General features: G+C 38.5%; 1 protein-coding gene and 2 pseudogenes across 9 annotated transcripts in view; 1 reads left to right on the top strand and 2 right to left on the bottom strand.

Annotated features, from left to right (window-relative positions):
- The window catches only part of DCAF6 (DDB1 and CUL4 associated factor 6), a 183,571-nt gene that overhangs the window by 33,160 nt on the left and 123,571 nt on the right, over window positions 1–26,840 (top strand). For all 8 annotated transcript variants that reach the window (XM_027526425.1, XM_027526419.1, XM_027526387.1 and 5 more), the window contains one exon: window positions 15,737–15,829. Coding sequence is in view for 6 of the 8 variants with exons in the window: in XM_027526419.1 (XP_027382220.1) it covers window positions 15,737–15,829 (93 nt within the window). In the remaining 2 variants the exon portion in view is untranslated. The remainder of the gene's footprint in view (window positions 1–15,736; window positions 15,830–26,840) is intronic.
- Window positions 7,335–8,229, bottom strand: LOC113890380 (annotated as a pseudogene).
- Window positions 18,098–21,067, bottom strand: LOC113883078 (annotated as a pseudogene). Its single transcript, XR_003508566.1, has one exon. The product of XR_003508566.1 is annotated as an oxygen-dependent coproporphyrinogen-III oxidase, mitochondrial pseudogene (transcript).

Genomic DNA, 26,840 nt, shown 5'->3' with positions numbered 1-26,840 from the left:
CGAACTAAAGAAGCTCTTGATGAAAGTAAAAGAGGAGAGTGAAAAAGTTGGCTTGAAACTCAACATTCAGAAAACTAAGGTCATGGCATCTGGTCCCAACACTCATGCCAAATAGATGGCCAAACAATGGAAACAGTGACAGACTTAATTTTCTTGGGCTCCAAAATCACTGCAGATGGTGACTGCAGCCATGAAATTAAAAGACACTTGCTCCTTGGAAGAAAAGTTATGACTGGCCTAGACAGCATAGTAAATTAAAAAGCAGAGACATAACATTGCCAACAAAGGTCCATCTAGTCAAAGATTTGTTTTTTCCAGTAGTCATGGATGTGAGAGTCAGACTTATAAAGAAAGCTTAGTGCTGAAGAAATGATGCTTTTGAACTGTGGTGTTGGAGAAGACTCTTGAGAGTCCCTTGGACTGCAAGGAGATCCAACCAGTCAATCTTAAAGGAAATCAATCCTGAATATTCATTGGAAGGACTGATGCTGAAGCTGAAGCACCAATACTTGGCCACCTGATGTGAAGAACTGACTCATTGGAAGAGACCCTGATGCTGGGAAAGATTGAAGGCGGGAAGAGAAGGAGATGACAGAGGATGAGATAGTTGGATGGCATCACTGACTTGATGGACATGAGTTTGAGCAAGCTCTGGGAGTTTGTGATGGACAGGGAAGCCTGGCATGCTGCAGTCCATGGGCTCTCAAAGAGTCAGCCACAACTGAGTGACTGAACTTCTCATGGTATAAAAATAAAGTATATATGGCTCCCACTTCTGTTTCTGTCTTCTCCATTTCTTTCTGCTCACTGAAGCATATGATCACTTGTTTTAGTTTCATGGATATCCTTTTACTATATTTTTTTCCCACCTTTATTGTGATATACTTTACATATATCATTATATAAATTTAATGTGTAAAATAGAATAATTTGATATGTATTTCAAAATGATTATCGCAATAAGCTTAGTCATCACATTTATCATGCCACATAATTGCCATTTTGTTGTTGTGATGATTGTGAGAACATTTAATATTTACTGTCTCAGCATCTTTCAAGTATATAGCACAGTAATGTTAACTTTAACCACCATGCTGTAGATTAGATTCCAGAACTTACTCATCTTATAACTGGAAGTTTTTATTTTTCTGAACATCTCATTTCCTCCATCTTCCAACCTCTGCTACCAGTCTTCTCTGTTTCTATTAGAACATTTTTAGAGTCCACATATAAGTGATCTTACAAAGTATTTGTCATTCTTTATCTTGCCTTCAGTGTTCATTTTTGTGTTGCACATGTCAGGATTTCCTTCGTTTTTACGGCTAATACTCCATTGTGTGTGTCTGTGTGTGTTTATCATATTTTCTTTATGCATTAATCCATTGACCAACATCTGTATTGGTGTTTTTCTTTCTGATTTACTTCACTCTGTATAATAGGCTTCAGTTTCATCCACCTCATTAGAACTGATTCAAATGCATTCTCTTTAATAGCTGAGTAATATTCCATTGTGTATATGTACCACAGCCTTTTTATCCATTCGTCTGCCGATGGACATCTAGGTTGCTTCCATGTCCTGGCTATTGTAAATAGTGCTGCGATGAATATCAGGGTACACGTGTCTCTTTCAATTCTGGTTTCCTCGTTATGTATGCCCAGCAGTGGGATTGCTGGGTCATATGGCAGTTCTATTTCCAGTTTTTTAAGGAATCTCCACACTGTTCTCCTTAGTGGCTGTACTAGTTTGCACTCCCACCAACAGTGTAAGAGGGTTGGTTCCCTTTTCTCCACACCCTCTCCAGCATTTATTGTTTGTAGACTTTTTGATAGCAGCCATTCTGATTGGTGTAAGATGCTACCTCATTGTGATTTTGATTTGCATTTCCCTGATAATGAGTGATGTTGAACATCTTTTCATGTGTTTGTTAGCCATCTGTATGTCTTCTTTGGAGAAATGTATGTTTAATTCTTTGGCCCGTATTTTGATTGGGTTGTTTATTTTTCTGGACTTGAGCTACAGGAGCTGCTTGTATATTTCTGAGATTAATTCTTTGTCAGTTGTTTCATTTGTTATTATTTTCTCCCATTCTGAAGGCTGTCTTTTCACCTTGCTTATAGTATCCTTTGTTGTACAAAAGCTTTTAATTTTAATTAGGTCCCCTTTTTATTTTTGCTTTTATTTCCGTTATTCTGGGAGGTGGGTCATAGAGGATCCTCCTGTGATTTATGTCAGAGAGTGTTTTGCCTGTGTTTTCCTCTAGGAGTTTTATAGTTTCTGGTCTTATGTTTAGATCTTTAATCCATTTTGAGTTTATTTTTGTGTATGGTGTTAGAAAATGTTCTAATTTCATTCTTTTACAAGTGGTTGACCACTTTTCTCAGCACCACTTGTTAAAGAGATTGTCTTTTCTCCATTGTATATTCTTGCCTCCTTTGTCAAAGATAAGGTGTCCATAGGTGCGTGGATTTATCTGTGGGCTTTCTATTTTGTTCCATTGATCTATATTTCTGTCTTTGTGCCAATACCAAACTGTCTTAATGACTGTAGCTTTGTAGTACAGTCTGAAGTCAGGCAGGTTGATTCCTCCAGGTCCATTCTTCTTTCTCAAGATTACTTTGGCTGTTCGCGGTTTTTTGTATTTCTATACAAATTGTGAAATTATTTGTTCCAGTTCTGTGAAAAATACCGTTGGTAGCTTGACAGGGATTGCATTGAATCTATAGATTGCGTGGGTAGTATACTCATTTTCATTATATTGATTCTTCTGATCCATGAACACGGTATATTTCTCTATCTATTTGTGTCCTCTTTGATCTCTTTCACCAGTGTTTTATAGTTTTCTATATATAAGTCTTTTGTTTCTTTAGGTAGATTTATTCCTAAGTATTTTATTCTTTTCTTGCAGTGGTGAATGGAATTGTTTGCTTAATTTGTGTTTCTGTTTTCTCATTGTATTCTTAGTGTATAGGAATGCAAGGGATTTCTGTGTGTTGATTTTATATCCTACAACTTTACTATATTCATTGATTAGCTCTAGTAATTTTCTGGTGAAGTCTTTAGGGTTTTCTATGTAGAGGATCATGTCATCTGCACACAGAGTTTTACTTTTTTTCCAATCTGGATTCCTTTTATTTCTTTTTCTTCTCTGATTGCTGTGGTGAAAACTTCCAAAACTGTGTTGAATAGTAGTGGTGAGAGTGGGCACCCTTGTCTTGTTGCTGATGTTAGGGGAAACGCTCTCAATTTTTGACCATTGAGGATAATGTTTGCTGTAAGATAGTACTTTGATTCCCTTCAGATGTGTGCCCAAGAGTGGGGTTGCTGGATTATATGACAGTTCCAGCTGAAAGGTTTCCAGGATCCTTCATGCTGTTTCCTGTGTTGACCGTGTCAGTTCTCCTTACCACAAATGGTGCACAAGGCGCCCTTTTCTCCATGCCTTTATCAGTACTTCTTATCGCTTGTATTTTTGGTTATAGCCGTTCTAAACAATGTGAGAAAATATTTCATTGTGCTTTATTTATTTATTTATTTTTGGTCTGTTTTGCACATCTTGCTGGTTAAACTGATGCCACAGCATTGAAAGCACCAAGTCCTAACCATGGGACCACGAGGGACCTCCCTTATTGTGGTTTTGATTTGCATTTTTCTGATGATTTGTGATGTTGAGCACCTTTTTGTGTCCTTTTTGGCCGTTTGTATATTTTCTTAGGAAAAATGTTTATTCAGGGCCTTTTCCCATTTTTTAGTTGGATTACTTGTGGGGTTTTTTTTGCTGCTGAGTTACATGAGCTCCTTATATACTTTGAATGTTAATCCCTTATCAAATAGAAGGTTTGCATATATTTATTTCTTCTTCTGTAAGTTGCTTCTTAATGTTGTTGGTTGCTTCTGTTGCTATACAGAGCTTTTAAGTTTCATGTAATTATCAGTTGTTGATTTTTGCTTTTGTTTTTGTCATGTCCAAAAATACCTTTGCCAAGATCAAGGTCAGGAGCTTTTCACATTTTTCCCCTCTAGGAATTTTATTGCCTTCAGATCTTATGTTTAAGTCCTTAATCCATTTCATAGTAATTTTCTTTGGCATGTGAACATCCAGTTTTCCCAGCACCATTTGGTGAATAGACTATTCATATAGTGAAAGACTATTCTTTCCCCATTGGGTAGTCTTTGCTCCTTTGTTGTAAATTAATTTACCGTATATGCATGGGCTATTTTCTGGGCTTTGTTCTGTTTCATTGGTCTATGTGTCTATTCTTAAGACAATACCATACTGTTTTGATTAAATAATTTTGTAATATAGTCTGAGATCAAGACGTTTGATGCCTTCAGCCTTATTTTAATTTTTTAAGGTTGCTTTGGCTATTTGGAGTCTTTGGTGATTCCATACACATTTTGGATTTCTTAGCATTCTATTTCTGTGAAAAAATGTCTTTGGCGTTTTGATGGGGATTGCCATGAACATGGCTGTTTGGTAGTATGCTGCTGCTGCTACTGCTAAGTCGCTTCAGTTGTGTCTGACTCTGTGCAACCCCATAGATGGCAGCCTACCAGGCTCCCCTGTCCCTGGGATTCTCCAGGCCAAGAGCACTGGAGTGGGTTGCCATTTCCTTCTCCAATGCATGAAAGTGAAAAGTGAAAGTGAAGTCGCTCAGTCGTGTCCGACTCTTTGCGACCCCGTGGACTGCAGCCTACCAGGCTCCTCTGTCCATGGGATTTTTCAGTACTGGAGTGGGGTGCCATTGCCTTCTCTGATTTGGTAGTATAGTATAATATTAACTATTCTCATACATGAGGACACCTATCTTTCCATTTATTTGTGCCTTCAGTATTTCTCATCTTTGTGTCATATAAATACCAGATAGATGTTTCAGCTCCCTGGTTAAATTTATTCCTGAATATATTTTGATGTTTTTGATGCTAATGGGGCATTTTCGTTGTTTCTTTTTCAGATAGTTCATTGTTTTATTGTATAGAAATGCAACTGTTCTTTGTTTATGTTATATCTTAAAGCTACTCAATTCACTTGTTAGCACTGACAAATTTTTGGTGGAGTCTTCAGAATTTTCTTTATATAAGATGAGGTCATCTTCAATCGGAGAGAGTTTTACTTTTTCATTTCCAGTTTAGATGCCTTCTATTTCCTTTTCCTGTCCAATTATTACTCTGACTGGAACTTGCTGTACTGTGTTGAATAAAAGTGATGAAACTGAACTGAACTTGTCTTGCTCTTAGTTGTAGTGGAAACGCTTTCTTCAACGTCACCATTGAGTATGATGTTACCTGTGGACTTGTCATGTATGGCCTTTATTATGTTGAGGTATATTCTTTCTATACCTAGTTTGCTAAGAATTTTTATCTTGAAAGATGTTGAATTAGATGCTTTTTCTGCATCTTTTGAGACAATCATATGATTTTTACCTTTCATTCCATTAATGAGGTATATTGCAATTATTGATTTCTTTATATTGAATCATCCTTGCATCCAGGTGATAAGCCCCACATGATTATGGTGTATGGTACTTTTAATGTGCTTTTGAATTTGATTTGCTAGTATTTTGTTGAGAATTTTTGCCTCTGTATGCATCAGAAATGTTGGCTTGTGGTTTTCTTGTAGTATCCTTATCTGGCCTTGATGTGAGGGTTACCTTTCTGAGGCTTAGCTCAGAAAATGAGTTTGGGAGTGTTCTCTCCTTTTCAGTTTTTTTGGAAGAGTTTGAGGATTGGTATTAATTGTTCTTTAAATGTGTGGAGAACATTTAAAGCCTGTGAAGCTATCTGGCCAAAGGCTTTTCTGTTGTTTTGGGGAAGTTTTTAATTTAATCTCTTTACTCATTATTTGTCTCTTCAGATTTTCTTTTCTCATGATTCAGTCTTGGTCAGATATATGTTCCTCTGAATTTATTGGTGATTATGGACTGCAAGGAGATCCAACCAGTCCATTCTGAAGGAGATCAGCCCTGGGATTTCTTTGGAAGGAATGATGCTAAAGCTGAAACTCCAGTACTTTGGCCACCTCATGCGAAGAGTTAACTCATTGGAAAAGACTCTGATGCTGGGAGGGATTGGGGGCAGGAGGAGAAGGAGACGACAGAGGATGAGATGGCTGGACGGCATCACTGACTCGATGAATGTGAGTCTGGGTGAACTCCGAGAGTTGGTGATGGACAGGGAGGCCTGGCGTGCTGCGATTCATGGGGTCGCAAAGGTCGGACACGACTGAGCGACTGATCTGATCTGATGTAATTTGTCGCTATATAATTTTTCATATTAGTATCTTACATGTTTCAGTGGTTTCAGTTGTAAGGTCTTTTCTTTCATCTATATTTTTATAATCTTGTTAAGTCTAACACAAAGTTTGTCAATTTTGTTAATCTTTTCAAAAAACCAATTCTTAGTTTCACTGATCTTTTTCTATTATTTTCCTATTCTCTATTTTATTCATTTCTGCTCTGATCTTTTTTTTGAACCCGTTTCTTTGAGGTTTCCTGCATTGTCTCTTTACCGCTTGCACAACCTGGGAATCCCAGGGTAATTTGTAGGTGAGAGCAGGCCTACCTATGCAGGAAACCTCAGAGAGGTTCAATCCCTGGGTCAGGAAGATCCCCTGGAAGAGGGCATGGCAACCCGCTCCAGTATTCTTGCCTGGAGACTACCATGGACGGAGGAACCTGGTGGGCTATGGTCAATAGAGTCAGACATGACTGAAGCGACTTAGCATGGCATATTTTAGGCTAAAATAAAAACTTTAGATAATTTGTGGTTAAAAAGAAAAGATCAGAGAAGAAATGAATAAAATAGAGAATAGGAAAATAAAAGATTAGTGAAACTAATAGTTGGTTTTTTGAAAAGATTAGCAAAATTGACAAACTTTGTGCAGACTTAACAAGATTATAAAAATATAGATGAAAGAAGACATTACAACCGAAGCCACTGAAACACGAGAAATTTGTAGGTAAGAATCACTATCTTTAATAATTCCCACATTGAATACAAAAATACATAAATATGTAGCTGTTTGGAAAAATACTATTTTTTTCTGAGACAAAGAAAATAATTTTTACATTGTAATGTTCAACTAGGACTTCCCTGTAGCTCAGTTGGTAAAGAATCCACCTGCAATGGAGAACACCCCCGTTTGATTCCTGGGTCAGGAAAATCCCTTGGAGAAGGAATAGACTACCCACTCCAGTATTCCTGGACTTCCCTGGTGGCTCAGCTGGTAAAGAATCTGCCTGTGATACAGGAGACCTGGGTTTGATTGCTGGGTTGGGAAGATCCCCTAGAGAAAGGAATAGCTACCGACTCCAGTATTCTGTCCTGGAGAATTCCATGGACTTGTAGTCCATGGAGTTACAGAGAGTTGGACATGACTGAGTGACTTTCACTTTCACTTTCTTTCATGTCCAACTAGTGTGTGCACATTTTAGCTTGGAAACTCATTAGGCATTTAGGCTATATCCTCAAAATTCTGTTTAGCCTATTTGTGATTTCCTTTGAGTAAAAGATAAAAAAGTTAAGAAATCCTACTTAGGATTCGGGGAAAACCTTTATGATTGATTTAGGCTGGTGAAGGTGGTGTTGAAAGGCCAATCCGAAGACTATTATTGTACCGTTGGAAATCAGGATGGCCCAGACTGTGGAAAGTGTTGATGGTGAAGGAGATATTGGAAGAAGGGAGAGTCACCAGATGACTCAGTTTCCATGGGAAGTGGTGGACTTTGCAGGAAAGGATGGAAAGTTGAGTTCCTGAAGGTTGATTTTCTTGGAAAGGTATTGGCTTGTTCCAAGGAAGCTTGTTGCTGAAAAGGGAGGCTCGCCAGGCTGAGGTTGCTTTGATGTTCATAGGCACTGTGATGGTAAAATCCAGTTCTCTTGAGGCCATGGGTATAAGAAGCCCTAGATCTCTGGCCTGAACTCTACTGTGAGATGAGGGTGCTGGCTCTTTGTGACAAAGCTCAAATAAATCCTCCAGTTACAAGTACAGTTGCCACGGATACCATGAAGGATATTATAGCATCCTCTGCTAGTGTTGGAGGGTCTCCTGTGGAGGCATGGGTCAACAGTGGCTCACAGACCGGATAGGGTCGCTGGCAACAGCACTCCTCTTTGCTCTGATATTTGTCGTCTCCTTCCTTCTGCCAGCTTTGGACTTTGTTTTTCTTTTCTAATTCTTCAGTGTGTAAATTTAGGTGGTTTCTTTTTTTTTCTTTTCCTAATGTAGGCATGGATTGCTGTGAACTTCCTGCTTAGAATTACTTTTGCTGCATCCCATATGTTTTATTTCTATTTTCACTTGATTCAAGATATTTTTGATTTTTTTTTTCTTTGATGATCCGGTTGTCCAGGAGTGTGTTATTTAACTTCCACATGTTGGTCAAATTTTCAGTTTTCTTCCTTTTGATTTCTATTTTCATAGCATTGTGGTCAGAAAAGATACTTGGTATGATTTATTCTTTAAAGTTTGCTAGTATGTGTTCTGTGATCTAATATGATTTATCTTGGAGAGTGTTCTATGTGCACTTAAGAAGAATGTTCTGCTGCTGTTGGATCAACTATTCTCTCTATATGTATTAGATTCATTTGATCTAAATATTTCAAGTCTAATGTTTCCTTGTTGACTTTCTGTCAGTATGATTTATCCATTGTTTATGTGGTATGTTGAAGTTTGCTACTATTATACTGTTGTAGCTTTCTTCCTTCAAACCTGATATACTCATTGTTTTAAAAATTTTAGACATTCTGGTAGATACTAGAGGCAGACATCCTGGAGTGTGAAGTCAAGTGCATCTTAGGAAGCATTACTACGAACAAAGCTAGAGGAAGTGATGGATTTCTAGCTGAGCTATTTAAAATCCTAAAAGATGATGCAGTTAAAGTGCTGCATTCAATATGCCAGCAAACTTGGAAAACTCAACAATGGCCACAGAACTGGAAAAGGTCAGTTTTCATTCCAATCCCAAAGAAAGGCAATGCCAAAGAATGCTCAAACTACTGTATAGTTGCACTCATATCACATACTAGCAAGGTAGTACTCAAATCCTTCAATTAGGCTTCAATAGTATATAAACCGAGAACTTCCACATGTAAAACCTAGTTTTAGAAAATGCAGAGGAACCAGAGATCAAATTGCCAAAGTCCACTGAATCTCATAGAAAAAGCAGGGGAATTCCAAAACACGTCTACATTTGCTTCATTGACTGCACTAAAGCCTTTGACTCTGTGGATCACAACAAACTGGAAAATTCTTAAAGAGATGAGACTATCAGACCACTTTATCTGCCTCCTGAGAAACCTATATTCAGGACAAAAAGTAATAATTAGGACCGGACATGAACAAGGAACCGGTTCCAGATTGGGAAAGGAGTACCTCAAGGCTGTATATTGTCACCCTGCTTATTCAACGTATACGCAGAGTACATCATGCAGAATGTCGGGTTGGCAGACTCACAAGCTGGAATCAAAATTGCCGGGAGAAATATCAACAACCTCAGATATCAAGATGATGCCACTCTAATGGCAGAAAGCAAAGAGGAATAAAGAGCCTGTTGATGGTGGTGAAAGAAGAGTGAAAAAGTGGGCTTTAAGCTCAGTAGTTGGAGAAGGCAATGGCACCCCACTGCAGTACTCTTGCCTGGAAAATCCCATGGACGGAGGAGCCTGGTGGGCTGCAGTCCATGGGGTCTTGAAGAGTCGGACATGACTGAGCGACTTCACTTTCACTTTTCACTTTCATGCACTGGAGAAGGAACTGGCAACCCACTCCAGTGTTCTTGCCTGGAGAATCCCAGGGACGGGGGAGCCTGGGGGGCTGCCGTGTATGGGGTTGCACAGAATTGCACATGACTGAAGTGACTTAGCAGCAAGCTCAGTAGTCCTATCACTTCATGGCAAATAGATGGGGAAAAAAGGAAGTAGTGAGACTTTATTTTCTTGGGCTCTGAAGTCATTATGGATGGTGACTGCAGCTGTGAAATTAAAAAACAATTGCTCCTTGGAAGAAAAGCTATGACAAACCTAGACACTATATTAAAAAGCAGAGACATCACCTTGCTGGCAAAGGACTGTGGAATCAAAGCTTTGTTTTTTCAGTAGTCATACACGGATGTGAGAGTAGGACCCTAAAGAAAGTTGAATGCTGAAGAACTGAATGCTGAGTGCTTTCAAATTGTGGTGCTAGACAAGACTTGAGAATTCCTTGGACAGCACGGAGATCTGAAACCAGTCAATTGTAATGGACATCAACCCAGAATGTTCATTGAAAGGACTGATGCTGAAGCTGAAGTTCCAATACTTTGGCCACCTGATGCAAAGAGCCAACTGGTTGGAAAAGACTAATGCGGGGAAAGATTGAAGGCAAGGGGAGAAGGTAGTAACAGAGGCTGAGATGGCTGGATGGCATCACCAACTCAATGAATATGAGTTCGAGCAAACTCTGGGAGATAGTGAAGGACAGGGAAGCCTGGTGTGCTGCAGTTCATGGGGTTGCAAAGAGTCGGACACGACTTAGTGACTGAACAACAAGTAGATATCCAAAATGTGATATCAAAATGTGTTGTTTTTTTTTTATTTTGATGTAGACCATTTAAAAAATCTTTATTGAATTTGTTACAATATTGCTTCTGTTTTATGTTTTGGCTGTGAGGCATGTAGAATCTTAGCTTCCCAACCAGGGATCAATCCAATGCCTCCTGCATTGGAAGGCAAAATCTTAATCACTGGATTGCCAGGCAAGTCTCTAAAATGTGGTTTTAATCCCTCATGTTGTCTGTTTTTACATATGGTCATCCCTCCATGTCCACAAGTTTCTCATCTATGGATACTGAGGGTTGACTGTATTGTTCCATTTTGTGTAAGGGACTTGAGCATCACAGATTTGTATTTGTTAGGTTCTCCTGGAACTCATCCTCATGGATACCAAGGGAGTATGGTGTTCATCTGTGTCCATAAAACTTCCTAAACTTACTTGTTAGTCCATTCCCCTTTTTTATGAATCTCTCAGTTCAGTCGCTCAGTCATGTCCGACTCTTTGTGACCCCATGGACAGCAGGCCAGGCCTCCCTGTCCATCACCGATTCCTGGCGCTCATGTCCATTGAGTCAGTGATGTCATCCAACCATCTCATCCTCTGTCATCCCCTTCTCCTCCCACCTTCAATCTTTCCTAGCATCAGGGTCTTTTCAAATGAGTCAGTTTTTTGCATCAGGTGGCCAAAGTACTGGAGTTTCAGCTTCAACATCAGTCCTGCCAGTGAATATTCAGGACTGATTTCCTTTAGGACGGACTGGTTGGATCTCCTTGCAGTCCAAGGGACTCTCAAGAGTCTTCCCCAACACCACAGTTGAAAAGCATCAAATCCTTGGCGCTCAGCTTTCTTTATAGTCCAACTCTCACATCCATACATGACTACTGGAAAAACCATAGCCTTGACTAGATGGACCTTTGTTGGCAAAGTAACGTTTCTACTTTTTAATATGCCGTCTAGGTTGGTCATAACTTTTCTCCCAAGGAGTAAGCATCTTTTAATTTCATGGCTGCAGTCACCATCTGCAGTGATTTTGGAGCCCCCAAAAATAAAGTCTGCCACTCTTTCCACTGTTTCTCCATCTATTTGTCATATAGTGATGGGTCTGATGCCATGATCTTTGTTTTCCAAATGTTGAGCTTTAAGCCAGCTTTATTATTCTACATAAACAGTCATGTCATCTGAGAATATATTTTACTTCTTTTCTGTCTAATTTCCTTTTATTTTTTTTCTTATCTTATTGTACTCTCTCAAATTCTAGACAGTGTTGAACAGAAGTGGTGAGAGCCAACTTCCTTATCTTATTCTAATCGTAGAGGGAAAGCATCCAGGCTTTCATTATTTAGTATGATTGTTTTTTAATAAATATTCATTGTCAGATTGAAGAAAGTTCCTTTCAATTTTGCTGAGAGCTCCTATTATGAATTGTTACTTGGATATTTTTCAAATGTCTGTTCTGCATTTATTGCAGTGATCATATGATTTTCTGTTTCTGTTTGTTAATACCATGGGTTGTATTGATTTGAGTGTCAAACTGTTCTTGCATTTCAGAGATAAATCTCCTTGAGTCGTGATGTGTTATCTATTTTCTTACACTGTTTTATTCTGTTTGCTAAAATTGTTTTAGAATTTTTGTGTGTACATTAAGGATATCGGTCCATCATCTTGTGCCAGTGAGTTTGGAAGTATACTATCCTCTTTAATTTTCTGAAAGAGTTGGTACAAAATTTTCATTATTTAAAATAAATATTCAGCAGATTTCACCAGTAGAGCAGTCTGGGCCTGGAGTTTTCTTTGGTGAAAATTCTGACTACAGTTTAAGAAAAATGGACAACGTCTTGAGTAAATTTTGTTTGGTATATATGTTTCAAGGCTTTTGTTAGCTCTCTCTGTCATTGAATTTATTGTATAAAGTTGTTCATGGTATTATATTACATGCTCAAGTATTCATAATGATGTTATGTGTTACTGCTTTCATTTTTGATATTGATAATAAGTTCCTCCACCCCTTCTTTTTCTTGATTAATCTGAGTAGAGGTGCATAATTTTATTTGTTTTTTCAAAGCACCAGTTTCTGGTTTTATCAGTTTTCTGTGTTTTCCTGTTTTCTTTTTCATTGATTTCTGCTCTTATATTCATTATTTCCAACTGTCTTTTGACTTTTGATTTCATTGGTCTCCTTGTTATAGCTTTTAGATTGGAAGCAAAAGTCATTGTTATAGTACCTTTATCTTTCTAATATAGGTGTTTTTGTGCTATAAATTTGCTTTTAAGCACTGTGTTACCTGCAATCCATAAATTGAGATATGTTTTGCTTTAATAAAAGGAAAAAAAAGTTAAAAATATTTTGTAATTCTGTGCTTTCTTTTTTGACCATCTGTTATTTTATAGTTTTCAAATATTTCTTTGTGTTAGTGATTTCTAATTTAATTCTGTTTTGGATACAGAACATGTTTATGTGGAACTTGAAGTCTTTTAAATATATTGAGATTTATTTTATGGCCCCTAAGTAAATGTTTTCTGTATTGGTAAATATTTTATGTGTACTTAAAAAGAATGTATATTCTGCTGTTTTTTGGTTGTTTCAGATGTAATAGTAAATCTGATTCTTGTTATTCCATCTTGACTGAAAAGTGAAATTCAGTAATTTTTTTGAAACTACTTAGATATAGTTCACATTCCATAAAAATTCATCTGTTTCAAGTGTTTGGTTCATTGCCTTTTTACTATATTCATAAAGTTGTATAGCAGTCACCACTACCTAATTCCAGTATATTTTCACCATCCAAAAGAGAAAGCCCATACCAGTTATCAGTCACACCCATTCCCCCTCTGCCAGCTCTTGGCAGTCACTAAATCTGCTTTCTGGTCTCTCTAGATAAGCTTATTTTGTAATTTTAATGTAAATGAACCATATAATTTGTAGCCTTTCAGACTGGCTTCTTTTACTTGCTGTAATATTTTTAAGGTTCATCCATGTTGCACCATGTATTATTTCTTTTTATGGCTGAATAGTACTTCATTGTATGGATATTTTATTAGGAAATTAATTAGTCACTTTTTTGATAGGGGCGAAAAATATCTTTTTTTCCCAAACGTCAAAACTTTTTATTTGTATTGGGTTATAGTTGATTATGGAGAAGGCAATGGCAACCTACTCCAGTACTCTTGCCTGGAAAATCCCATGGACGGAGGAGCCTGGTAGGCTACAGTCCATGGGGTCGCTAAGAGTCGGACATGACTAAGTGACTTCACTTTCACTTTTTACTTTCATGCATTGGAGAAGAAAATGGCAACCCACTCCAGTGTTCTTGCCTGGAGAATCCCAGGGACAGAGGAGCCTGTTGGGCTGCCGTCTACGTGACTAAGCAGCAGCAGCAGCATAGTTGATTAACAATGTTGTGGTAGTTTCAGTTGAATAACAAAGGGACTCAGCCATACATATATGTGTATCCATTCACCCGCATACCCCCATCCTATCCAGGCTGGCACATAACATTGAGTAGACTTCCATGTGCTATACAGTAGGTTCTTGTTGGTTACCCATTTTGAGTATAGCAAGCTGTACATGACCTTCTGAAACTCCCTTCCTCCTGGCAACCTTAAGTTTATTTTCTGAGTCTGTGAATCTCTTTCTGTTTTGTAAGTAAGTTCATTTGTATCATTTCTTTTTAGATTCCACGTATAAGGGATATCATAAGATAGTTCTCCTTCTCTGTCTGACTTACTTCACTCAGTATGAGTTGGTAGACATTTGAATTACTTCCCTTCCCTTTTTGCCTGTTGTGAATAATGCAGCTATGAACTTTTGTGTTCAAGATTTTATGTGATATGTTTCAGTTCTCTGAAAATTCTACATTGTGTTATAGAATTCCTGGCTCATAGGGTAACTGTTTCAGTTTTTGACATACTTCCAAACTGCTTTCCAAATAGTTGTACTGTAATGCATACCTACCAGAAATGTATCAGAGTTCCAATTTCTTGGCATTTTCTTCTTATATTCTATGTTTTTTCTTAAATTATTATAGCCATCTTAATGAATGTGAAGTGGTTATTGTGGTTTTAGTTTTCAGGAAGATTGAGACCTGTTTCCTTCTAAGAGTTTTAAAGTTTTGGTTCTTATATTTAAATCTTTGATCATTTTTAGTTACTTTTTGTATATGATGTGAAGTAGGGATCCAGATTTGTTCTTTTGCTTGTGTATATCTAGTGGTTACTGCACCATTTGTTGAAAAGATTATTCTTTCTCCATTCAATTGTCTTAGTTAGCCCCCTTGAGAAGAATTATCTGACCATAAATACAAGGGTTATTTCTGGACTCAGTTCTATCCACTGATTTATATACATGTTTGTGATCATGACAGTACCACACAGCCTTAATTGCTATAGCTCTTTAGTGAGTTTTTCTAATTCCTTTTTAGGTGACTTGGTTTTATATCCCTGTATATAAAATGGACTATTTAAAATAAATTTAAATAAAACTTAAGAAAGACTCATACTTAATTTATGAGTCTTTATAAATTAATAGAACATTGTGTTTGCTAAATGGTACTCAGTATATATTTTCAATAAGTAAACTGGTAAATATTATTTACCATAGATGTGAGCTCATTCAGTTCAGTTCAGTTGCTCAGTCGTGTCCGACTCTTTGCGACCCCATGAATTGCAGCACGCCAGGCCTCCCTGTCCATCATCAACTCCCGGAGTTCACCCAAACTCACGTCCATCGAGTTGGTGATGCCGTCCAGCCGTCTCATCCTCTGTCGTCTCCTTCTCCTCCTGCCCCCAATCCCTCCCAGCATCAGAGTCTTTTCCAATGAGTCAACTCTTTGCATGAGGTGGCCAAAGTACTGGAGTTTCAGCTTTAGCATCAGTCCTTCCAAAGAACACCCAGGACTGATCTCCTTTAGAATGGACTAGTTGGATTTCCTTGCAGTCCAAGGGACTCTCAAGAGTCTTTTCCAACACCGCAGTTCGAAACCATCAATTCTTCGGTGCTCAGCCTTCTTCACAGTCCAACTTTCACATCCATACATGACCATTGGAAAAACCATAGCCTTGACTGGATGGACCTTTGTTGGCAAAGTAATGTCTCTGCTTTTGAATATGCTATCTAGTGATATAAAATTCTGAACTATTAGCTAATTGAAGATGGCATACTTATTATTACTTTAAGTTTGCTTAAATTTCTTCTTTTTCTTTCTTCTTAGGTTAATACAATCTGTTGGAATGAGACTGGAGAATATATTTTATCTGGCTCAGATGACACCAAGCTAGTAATTAGTAATCCTTACAGCAGAAAGGTAAAGTGGTTTTTAAAAATCTACAACTTAATGAGAAAAAAAAAAGTAGCTAGAAATCAAATAGTGCATAATCATGAAGTGGGCATTTGCATGTAATGTTATTTTGCTAAAGTTTGTTACATAATTTGGAAGTTATTGCATGCAGTTACTTAATATCTTTAGGAAAACATTAGGTTTCATTCAACTCTAGAAAATTTAAATATGCTTCATTTATTCATGTGGATAAAATTGCAAAAAATGATATCTCAATAAACCATTCTTCATGGGGAAAACTTGATTTTTTTTTCTTTTATGCTCACAGAATCTAATCTTATAATCACAGAATCAGCCAAGCATTTTATGAAACTGAATTTTATCAGTTTACACACAGTGGCTAGGTTCTAATAAAATGCTCATATAACATCCAATTCAGTAAACTGGGATATTATACTGAGTTTTGATTAGGATTATGTTCTAATTTTTATTGGCTATTTTTCTGACTTATATAAAGTAAGTAGGTATACAGATACTTTATGTGAATGAGAACATTGTAGATTGTCAGACTAAAGTTTTAATATTAGCAATCTTACAGAATAAATGGTTCATTAAAAAAATTTTTTTCTACATTTAAATAGTTTAGATAATTAAGTAAATGTTTGTGGTTCTACAGCCTAAAAAGAGGTTCGTATTGAGGCTCTTCTTCATTAAAGGAGAGATAGCTTTACTTAACTGTCCTAACTTAGCAGAGGGAAAGTTGTTTCCAAATCCTGATTGTCTTAGCTTGCAATTACTCAAAGAACCTTTTTCTTACAACAGACAAAACTTCCTAGAATAATGTATATGTGGAATACTTTTGGATTATCACAATCAGAAATTGGGCCTTCCCTGGTGACTCAGATAAAGAATCTGCCTGCAATGAGGGAGACCCAGATTCAGTTCCTAGGGCAGGAAGATCCTCTGGAGAAGGGAATGGCTACCCACTCCAGTATTCCTGCCTGGAGAGTTGATAGAGGAGCCTGGTGGGCTACAGTCCATGGGGTCGCAAAGAGTCGGACACAAGTGAAGTGACAGCATGCAGCACACATCAGAAGTTTAATGTTTATAGTATTTAAATCACTCAAAATCACTCATCTAGATACCAATGGAATAATTTTTTTTTTAAATATAGAGCTTTACTTTTTAAAATAAAAATTGTGAAAATATACATTACATAAAATTCAGCTTGTTAACCATTTTCTAGAGTTCAGTGTACCAGCATTAAGTTGATTCATATTATTGTGATATCATCGCAATCATTGAGCCATAAAACTCCAGTCTTGCAAAGCTGACCCTGCTCATTAAGCAGTAACGCTCCATTCTTCCCTTCTCCAGCGCATGGCAACCATTATTCTATTTTCTATCTCCTTGAATTTGTCTATTCCAGGTACCTCATATAAGTGTTTGTATACAGTATTTGTCCTTATATGACTGGTTTATTTTACTTAGAGTAAGGTCCTTAAGGTTCATCCATATGTCAGGATTTCTTTTCTTTTTAAAGCTGACATTGTATGTATATATCACATTTTGCTTATGCTTTCATCTGCCAGTGGACACTTGGGTTATTTCCACCTTTTTGGCTATTGTGAATAATGCTGCTATGAGCATAACAGTACAAATATCTCTCCAAGCCCCTGCTTTCAATTATTTTGTGAATATACCTATTGGAGTAATTTTTAAAAGATTTTATTTTCCCTTTAAAGTGATTACTCTTTTCAATTTGAGAAATGACTAACAGATAATACTTTAATAGATTTTAAGTATAAAAAGACTTTATAGTTTTCTTTTTTTTTTTTTTTGGCAGATCTATATGATAGGGAATTTTTATTGTAAAAGGCAAACTGAAGTATACTGAACATTTGCTCCTATATGCCTAATAATATTTTTTTCATTTGTCTGACTTTGTTGAATTATAAGTCATAAACAAAATAAAATTCCATGATTTTAAGTGTCCAGCTCAATGAGCTCTGATAAATGTATAAAGTCTGGTATCAGTGCCACAATCAATACACCGAATATCTGCATCACTTCAAAACATTCTTCTGTTCCCTTTCACAGTGAATTTCCCTACCCAGCCCCTGGCAGTCACTGATATGCTTTCTCTTGTTAAGAGTTTTGACTTTTCTAGGTTTTCATATAATGCAGTCATACAGTGAGTGTGTTCTTTTGTGTCTGGTTCCTTTTACTCAGCATAACCATTTTCTGATATTCACCCATGTTGCTGCATTTATCAGTAGACATTTCCTGTCATTGTTGAGTAGTATTTTAACATAAGGATATCTTATAACCTGGTTATCCATTTACCTGCTGACGGGCATTTGTGTTATTTCCAAATGGCTATTGAGAATAAACCTGCTATGAAAACTCAAGTACAAAACTTACATTTTTCTTGGCTAAAATATTTAGGAATGAGGAATTATGGTTTTAGTACTAAAAAATATTCATCTTTCCTAAATCAACTATCCTAGAAAAAATGAAAAATACAAACCTTCCTTAGTTATACTTCATAACAAAATTTATCAGCATACTTGTGGGAAGAGAACTGAAGAAGTCACACATCTTCAAGCTCTGAAGAGTCACACTCAACCATACATTCAACATATTCCAAAATAATGCTCAATAACGTGTAGGGAGATACCATTCCTTATAAACTACAATATATTATGAATAAAATACATTCATGTTATTATTTGAACAAAGAAGTCTCAGAAACTCTGTTGTGATTTTCTCTTAGGAGCAAAGTTAAGACTTGCAGAATCTCTAATTTAAAAAGAGGGTGATTTCAATTCATCCATCTTCTAAGAAATATGTTTATAAAATGCCTACATGCTTCTTACATTAGTTGTCTGCTCTAATTAGAGAAGGAAAATGTTTCTCACTTCCTAAATGAGAAACATTCCCTAAATTCACAAATCCCCCGGATTGTCCTTAGTCTAAATCTCTGTATAGAAGTGTCTGGAATAGAAGTGTGCAAATATCAGAATTCAAGGATATAAGCTTTCATGCTGAAAAGTGCATAGACTTTCAACATCGACAAAAATCAAAACTGCCACTTAGATATTTCTTGTTTAAATAACAGTGATGTTACTTTACAGTTAACTGTAGGTAATCACTGAATTGTAACACATGCAGAAATTAAGAAAATTTCCAGTGTTTCTAAATATCTATCATTATAAAAATGAATATTTTACCAAATTATGGTTTCTAAAGATATAAAGATTATGATCTAAGAAACTTCAGCAATGACAAAGTAAAATTTTTACCTTTGTTTCCAGCAGCTTTCTAAAATTACCATTCTAAATCTTATTGAATTAATGAAAATAAAATTTACCCCAAAACAGATTTTTGTGGCAGAAACTAAATCTTTAAAAAATACATGAAGTAAAAGTAACATGAGAAGTTTCCTGAAACAAATTATAATAGTTAGATCCCCTTAACCAATTCTTGGAAATACAATGTCCTTGTTTGTAAACTTGTCATATAAAATGATTCTAAAGTACAAATGAGTTTTTACATCAACTAGTTGACAAGGTGCCACCTCACCACCCACCAACAGCATCTGGTGGAAGCTTCCAGTGCTTAACACACATTTCACCACCTGTCAAGGAGGCAGACTCCAGGGTAGAGAAAGAAGCGTTGAGCTCTAAGACACAGGTAACTACGTGCCACACCGTGGGTGTGGTGTCGGCCAGTGGATCAGGAGGTGCACTGAGTGTCCCCCAGGCCCCAGGAAGGCTGCTCTGTCTGCATCAAGGCACCCAGTCCTTCGGGTGGCGCAAAACTTCCAGCATTTCAGCTTCTTTGGAGTTCTCTGAGGGTGAATGCATGTACTCCCATTGGGCAGTGAGAGGTAAAGACATCAAGATGCTTTCAATCCTCGATCCCGGAGTGAAGAGGCCAAACTTTGTACCCCGATCGTACAGCAGGTTAAATTCTACGTACCGTCCTCTTCGGAGCTGCTGCCACAACTTCTCCTGGGGAGTGAAGGAGTCATTACAGTGCTTCTTCACGAGGGGGACGTAAGAAGGAATGATCGCCTGGGTACAGCTCTGCACAAAGCGAAACACCTCCTCCTTGGATGGAGAGTCGAGGTCATCAAAAAAGATACCCCCGATACCCCTCCGCTCCCCACGATGGGCTATAAAAAAGTAATCGTCACACCACTTTTTAAATTTGGGATAGAGATCTGGACCATGCTGGTCACATGCCTCCTTGAGAGTCCTGTGAAAATGGACCGCATCCTCTTGGTTCAGGTATGTTGGGGTAAGGTCACATCCACCACCAAACCACCACAGGGTGTTACCGTCCGCTTCTTCCACCTCGAAGTATCTGTAGTTGAAATGGATAGTAGGAGTATGAGGATTCTTGGGGTGAATGACAGAGCTCACGCCCATAGCAGAAAACGGCAATTTACCATCTTTTGTCTTCAGTAGTTTTCCTCTGCTTCTCATTTGTTTTGCTGCTTCCTCAGAAAGATTTCCATGAACGACAGAAATGCTAACCCCAGCCTTTTCAAAAACATGCCCGTCTTGAAGTACACAGCTGATGCCACCACCTCCTTCCTTCCTCTCCCACCGGTCCACAGAGAAGCGGGCGCCCCCGTCCACCTGTGCCAGCGCCTGGCACACCTGGGCCTGGGTCTCCAGTATCAGCAGCTCCATCTTGGTCTTCATGTCGTCCGGCCTCCTCCGCAGCTCGCGCAGGTCGGTCACCGGCGGGGCCATGAAGCAGCGGCAGCGGCGGGCCAGCTCATCGTCCTCCTCCTCGGGCCTGCCGAGAGATGCGCTCTGCGCCCCGGAGCTCTTGCGCACCATCTCGGCCCGCTCCACGTGCCCGAAGGCGACGGCGGCCAGTCCCACCAGCCCCGCGAGCCCCGCAGCTAGCCGAGTTCTCAGCCGGGAGCCGCCTCCCACGGGGGGTCCGTACCCCAGCCCGCGGCTCTGCTCGCCGCAAGCGGTACCAGGGGGGCGGCACAGGCGTCCGGCTGCGCAGCGCGGGGACCAAGCGCGCAGCTCCCCGTAGGCGCGCAGCTCCCCGCAAGCGCCCCGCACCGAGCGCCAGCAGGGACCCGCGCTCAACCAGCGCAGATTCATGGCCATGCTCTCGCGCTGTCACCCTGAGCAGTGCCCGCCTCCCGCAGGCCGGCCCCTGAATCCCCCAAGATCCCCGGTGGCAAGTGGCGCCGGTACTGGGAACCTTTGCTGGAGAAGCTATAGTTTTCTTATAGTGGTTTTAATATATCTAAATTTGCTGTCATATAGGAATATTATTGTTTTGAAGCACTGATAATTCATTACATGGGAAAGTAAAGTTTTTTGATCTTGAGTCAGATATTACCTATTCTTATAGTCCCACTCTATTTTTACATCCTGTGAGTTGATGGAAAAATTAATTGATGGCATATAAAATTTTTAAAACTTTAAAAAAATAGATTTAATTGTTCCTTAGTAATGGCATCATATCTTAATTATATATATCATAGATCTCAAATATATATAAATATAATGTACTAGAAATCTATGATATATATAAAGATATGACGCCATTAATAAGGAACACTTAAATATGTATTTTATGTATATATATATATATTTGAGATCTATGATAATATATATATATTATATATATAATATATATATACAAAGGCTTTCCCCCTTAAAGTTACAGGCTAGTTTCTTTGGACCAATTCTCCTACTGAAATGAACTCAAAAATACTTGATTAAAAAATTATACTAAAAGTAACAAAAGACTATTTTGATAGTAAAGAATTATCAGTCTGAAATAGAAGGGAAGTCTTCCCTAGTGGCTCGGTGGTAAAGAATCCACCTGCCAGTGCAGGAGACATGAGTTCAATCCCTGATCTGGGAGGATTCCATGTGCTGTGGAGCAACTAAGCCCTTAAGCCACAACTCTTGAGCCTGTGTTCTAGAGCCTGGGAGTGGCAGCACTGAGCCCATGCACGCTAGAGCCTGTGCTCCACAACAAGAGAAGCCACCACCGTGAGAAGCCTGTGCATTGCAACTGAACAGTGGCCCTTGCGTTCCACAGCTGGAGTACAGTAGCCATTGCGCTCCACAGCTGGAGAAAAGCCCACCCAGCAGCAAAGACCCAGCATAGCCAAAAGTGAATAAATAAAATTATACAAAATGGAAGGGAAAAAGGTGAATCCAGAGAAGTGAGCATGATAACTTTTACCCTGAAGATATTTGTCAGTCTTATATCTAAACTTCAGTTTTGGTGGCCTTGAAGGTCAAGGTAAATAGAAACAAAGCTCAGGATCCCAATCATGTATGGATTCATGTAGGAGACTTTATACAATATTCTGGGACTGTCTATACCATGAGGACTCCCAAAAGTCCTTCTCATGGTATAGATGAAACAGAAGGAAGTTAGTCCTCTGGTAGCCTTGGAGCATCCTGTTAAAGAAATCCTGAATATATGCAAAACTTTGATTTGGCTTCATCCAGCTACCTTTAGTTCTTAGAGCATAAAATGTTATTTGTTTCTTCTATGCTTTTCTTCTACTTTTCTCGGTTAGTGGTGTGTTCTTTCCCATGCACCTCCTACCTACTTGGCAAGTTTAATTTCATCCTTTGAGCCTCAACTCTTATCTGTTCAGTTCAGTTGCTCAGTCATGTCCAACTCTTTGAGACCCCATGCACTGCAGCATGCCAGGCTTCCCTGTCCTCACCAACTCCCAGAGCCTGCTCAAACTCGTGTCTATTGAGTCAGTGATGCCATCCAACCATCTCATCCTCTGTCATCCCCTTTTCCTCCTGCCCTCAGTCTTTCCCAGGATCAGGGTCTTTCCCAGTGAGTCAGTCCTTTGCATCAGGTGGCCAAAGTATTGAATCTTCAGCTTCATCTGAAATAATCTGTAATAATCTCTAATTTCCTCTACGTAAATGTAGGCATTCCTTCCCCATGTTCTTGTATTTTATGGATAACTCAGTTACTATGTGGAGAAGGCAATGGCAACCCACTGTGGTACTCTCGCCTGGAAAATCCCATGGACGGAGGAGCCTGGTAGGCTATAGTCCATGGGGTCGCTAAGAGTCAGACACAAATGAGCGAATTCACTTGACTTTTCCTTTCATGCACTGGAGAAGGAAATGGCAGCCCACTCCAGTTTTCTTGCCTGGAGATTCCCAAGGCCGGGGGAGCCTGGTGGGCTGCTGTCTATGGGGTCACACACAGTCGGACATGACTTAAGCGACTTAGCAGCAGCAGCAGCAGCAATTACATGTTTGTGTTTGCATGTTGCTCACTATTAGATTCTAACTTATTTGGGACAATGACAATTTCGTTTTAGTTTCCTCAACACTTAGTAAATTACCTGTTACATAGTAGGTGCTCAATAAGTATGAGTAAAAGAAGGCAAGAAGTTTCTGTATTCAGTGCCTTAGAGAGGAGTAGGGGTGAATTTGGGGAGAGGTGATTTTTACTAAGACATTGAAGAGCTAACATCTTCTATCTGGACACTCCTGGACCAAGCTTAAAGTTTTAGAAGTGTTGTGCATAACATGATGCACAAAGAAAGCGATACATGCTTGGCCAGCGAGATTAGTGACAGTAACCTGATGATTAGCAGAGTGATGGACGTTATAGCTAGTTCACTTTCACATTTGTTGCTAATTGTATTTTAAAATATAATTTATATTCATTTCATATTGTTACTCTGCCAATGTCCATCTCTTTTGGCCATTAGTTTTAGGTTTTTCTGAAATCCAAGAACGGAAATCCATTTTCGGAATGGTGTTTTCTATTAATCCAAGGAAAGCATGCATTAGAAAATATTTCCAGTTTTTAAAATTTATAACTGTTTGCACCTGTCCATCTAGTTTTTCTTAAATTGACACGTTATTGCTGTTTACCTCCAGTAGCATGCCTCTCTATTGATTGCATTGACCCATTTCCACATTAAAAACAAATTACAGCCTTTGATAAAATTACTAACTGTATATACATAATACAGTTCGTTCAACAATTATCTATTAATTAGAGAAGTTCAGTTCAGAACTAAGTCCTGTCCGACTCTTTGCGATGCCATGGACTACAGCATACGAGGCTTCCCTGTCCTTCACCATCTCCTGGAGTTTGCAGAAAATCATGTACATTGAGTTGATGATGCCATCCAACCATCTCATCCTGTCACTCCTGCTCCTCCTGCCTTCGGTCTTCTCTAGCATCAGGGTCTTTTCCAGTGAGTAGTATGTTTCCAATCAGGTGGCTAAAGTATTGGAGTTTCAGCTTCAATATCAGGCCTTCTAATGCACATTCAGGACTGATTTCCTTTAGGATGGACTGGTTGGATCGCCTTGCAGTCCAGGGGATTCTCAAGAGTCTTCTCCAAGACCACAGGTCAAAAGCATCAATTCTTCGGTTCTCAGCTTTCTCCATAGTCCAACTCTCATATCCATACATGACTCCTGGAAAAACCATAGCCTTGACTAGACAGACCTTTGTGGACAAAGAAATGTCTCTACTTTTTAACATGCTGTCTGGGTTGTTAATAACTTTTCTTCCAAGGGGTAAGCGTCTTTTAATTTCATGGCTGCAGTCACCATCTACAGTGATTTTGGAGCCCAGAAAAATAAAATCTGCCACTGTTTCCACTGCTTCTTCATCTATTTTCCATGAAGTGATGGGACCTGTTGCCATGATCTTCGTTTTCTGAATGTTGAGCTTTAAGCCAACTTTTTCACTCTCCTCTTTCACTTTCATCACGAAGTTCTTTAGTTCTTCTTCACTTTATCCTATAAGGGTGGTGTTATCGGCATATCTGAGGTAATTGATATTTCTCCCAACAGTCTTGATTCCAGCTTGTGCTTCATCCAGCCCAGCCTTCCTCATGATGTATATAAGTTAAATAAGCAGGGTGACAATATACAGCTTTGACATACTCCTTTTCCTATTTGGAACCAGTCTGTTCCATGTCCAGTTCTAAGTATTGCTTCCTGACCTGCATACAGGTTTCTCAAGAGGCAGGTCACGTGGTCTGGTATTCTCATCTCTTTCAGAATTTTCCACAGTTTATTGTGATCCACACAGTCAAAGGCTTTGGCATAGTCAATAAAGTAGAAATACATGTTATTCTGGAACCCTCTTGCTTTTTCGATGATTCAGCGGATGTTGGCAGTTTGATCTCTGGTTCCTCTGCCTTTTCTAAAACCAGCTTGAATATCTAGATACGGTTTATGTATTGTTGAAGCCTGGCTTCAAGAATTTTGAGCATTACTTTGCTAGCATGTGATATGAGTGCAATTGTGTGGTAGTTGAGCATTCTTTGGCATTGCCTTTCCTACGGATTGGAATGAAAATGGACATTTTCCAGTTCTGTGGTCACTGCTGAGTTTTCCAAATTTGCTGGCATATTGAATGCAGCACTTTCACAGCATCATCTTTTAGGATTTGAAATAACTTAACTGGAATTCTCTCCTCTCCACTAGCTTTGTTTGTAGTGATGCTTCTTAAGGTCCACTTGACTTCACATGGCAGGATGTCTGGCTATAGGTGAGTGATCACACCATTGTGATTATCTGGGTTGTGAAGATCTTTTTTGTACAGTTCTTCTGTGTATTCTTGACACCTCTTCTTAATATCTTCTGCTTCTGTTAGGTCCATACCATTTTTGTCCTTTATCGAGCCCATTTTTGCATGAAATGTTCCCTTGGTATCTCTAATTTTCTTGAAGAGAGCTGTAGTCTTTCCCATTCTATTGTTTCCCTCTATTTGACTGATCACTGAGGAAAGCTTTCTTATCTCTCCTTGCTATTCTTTGGAACTCTGCATTCAAATGGGTATATCTTTACTTTTCTTCTTTGCTTTTGGCTTTTCTTCTTTTCACAGCTATTTGTAAGGCCTCCTTAGACAGCCATTTTGCTTTTTTGCATTTCTTTTTCTTGGGGATGGTTTTACTTCCTGTCTCCTGTGCAGTGTCATGAACCTCCATCCATAGTTCATCGGCATTCTGTCTATCAGATCTAGTCCCTTAAATCTATTTCTCACTTTCACTGTATAATCATAAGGGATTTGATTTAGGTTGTACCTGAATGGTTTAGTGGTTTTCCCTACTTTCTTCAGTTTAAGTCTGAATTTGGCAATAAGGAGTTCATGATCTGAGCCACAGTTGTGAGGTAGTTTGAGCATTCTTTGGCATTACCTTTGTTAGTATTTCCACTTTCTTATATAGTGGATTAAGGAAAGAGAAATGTTAGATTTTGACTTGATAAACTAGGTGATCAACATGTGGTGGATAGTGTTCAACTAGGTGTGGGTGGATAGTGATGTTATTAAGGTGTGGAATACTAGAGAGAGAAGAAATTGGAGTGGGCCATCTGAAATGAAGATATTTTTTCAGAGAGAACAGATTTGTTCAGTGGAAAGGACTTCAGTGTTTACTAATTATTTTAATAGTTACTCTGATTAATTAAGAAATTTCTTTCCATTTTTGAGTGATATATGCCAACACACATTAGTATATTGAATGAGATTCCTGCTTTTGTTTTTGAAGCTATGCATAAACCTGTTAAATAGAGATAAATCAAATTGTTAATAATGTCTACTGAAGGTGACTAAAGTCAAAGACCTATCAGATTAAAACTGTGAAAGACCTAGCATACATTGTGTGTACTTATATGTACTTAGCTACTTGGTAAATCATGCTGAAATATATGCTACTTGGTAAATTATGCTGAAATATATGTTGACATTAAAGTCTATGATTCTGTCTTGTTTAAAAGCTTTACATTAATTATTCTCTATGTTATTTCTTATACTTTAATTGAGCAGATCTCTGTGTCTTATACTTGGAGAGAGGAATGAAAAAGTTTAACATGTTTTACACACAATTTTTATTGTCCATTGGCTTTGGTTAATGTAGGTACAATGACTCTCCCCTTTTTTTATTTGACCCTCATTAAATGTGCATTAATGGCCAGGGAAGCCTGGAGTCCTGCAGAGAGAAGGACACGACTGAGTGACTGATCAACAACAG

Source organism: Bos indicus x Bos taurus, chromosome 3, assembly GCF_003369695.1.
Source record: "Bos indicus x Bos taurus breed Angus x Brahman F1 hybrid chromosome 3, Bos_hybrid_MaternalHap_v2.0, whole genome shotgun sequence".
NCBI lineage: Eukaryota > Metazoa > Chordata > Mammalia > Artiodactyla > Bovidae > Bos > Bos indicus x Bos taurus.
The sequence above is the reverse complement of the archived record's forward strand: the minus strand, read 5'-3'. Positions and strand labels throughout refer to the sequence as shown.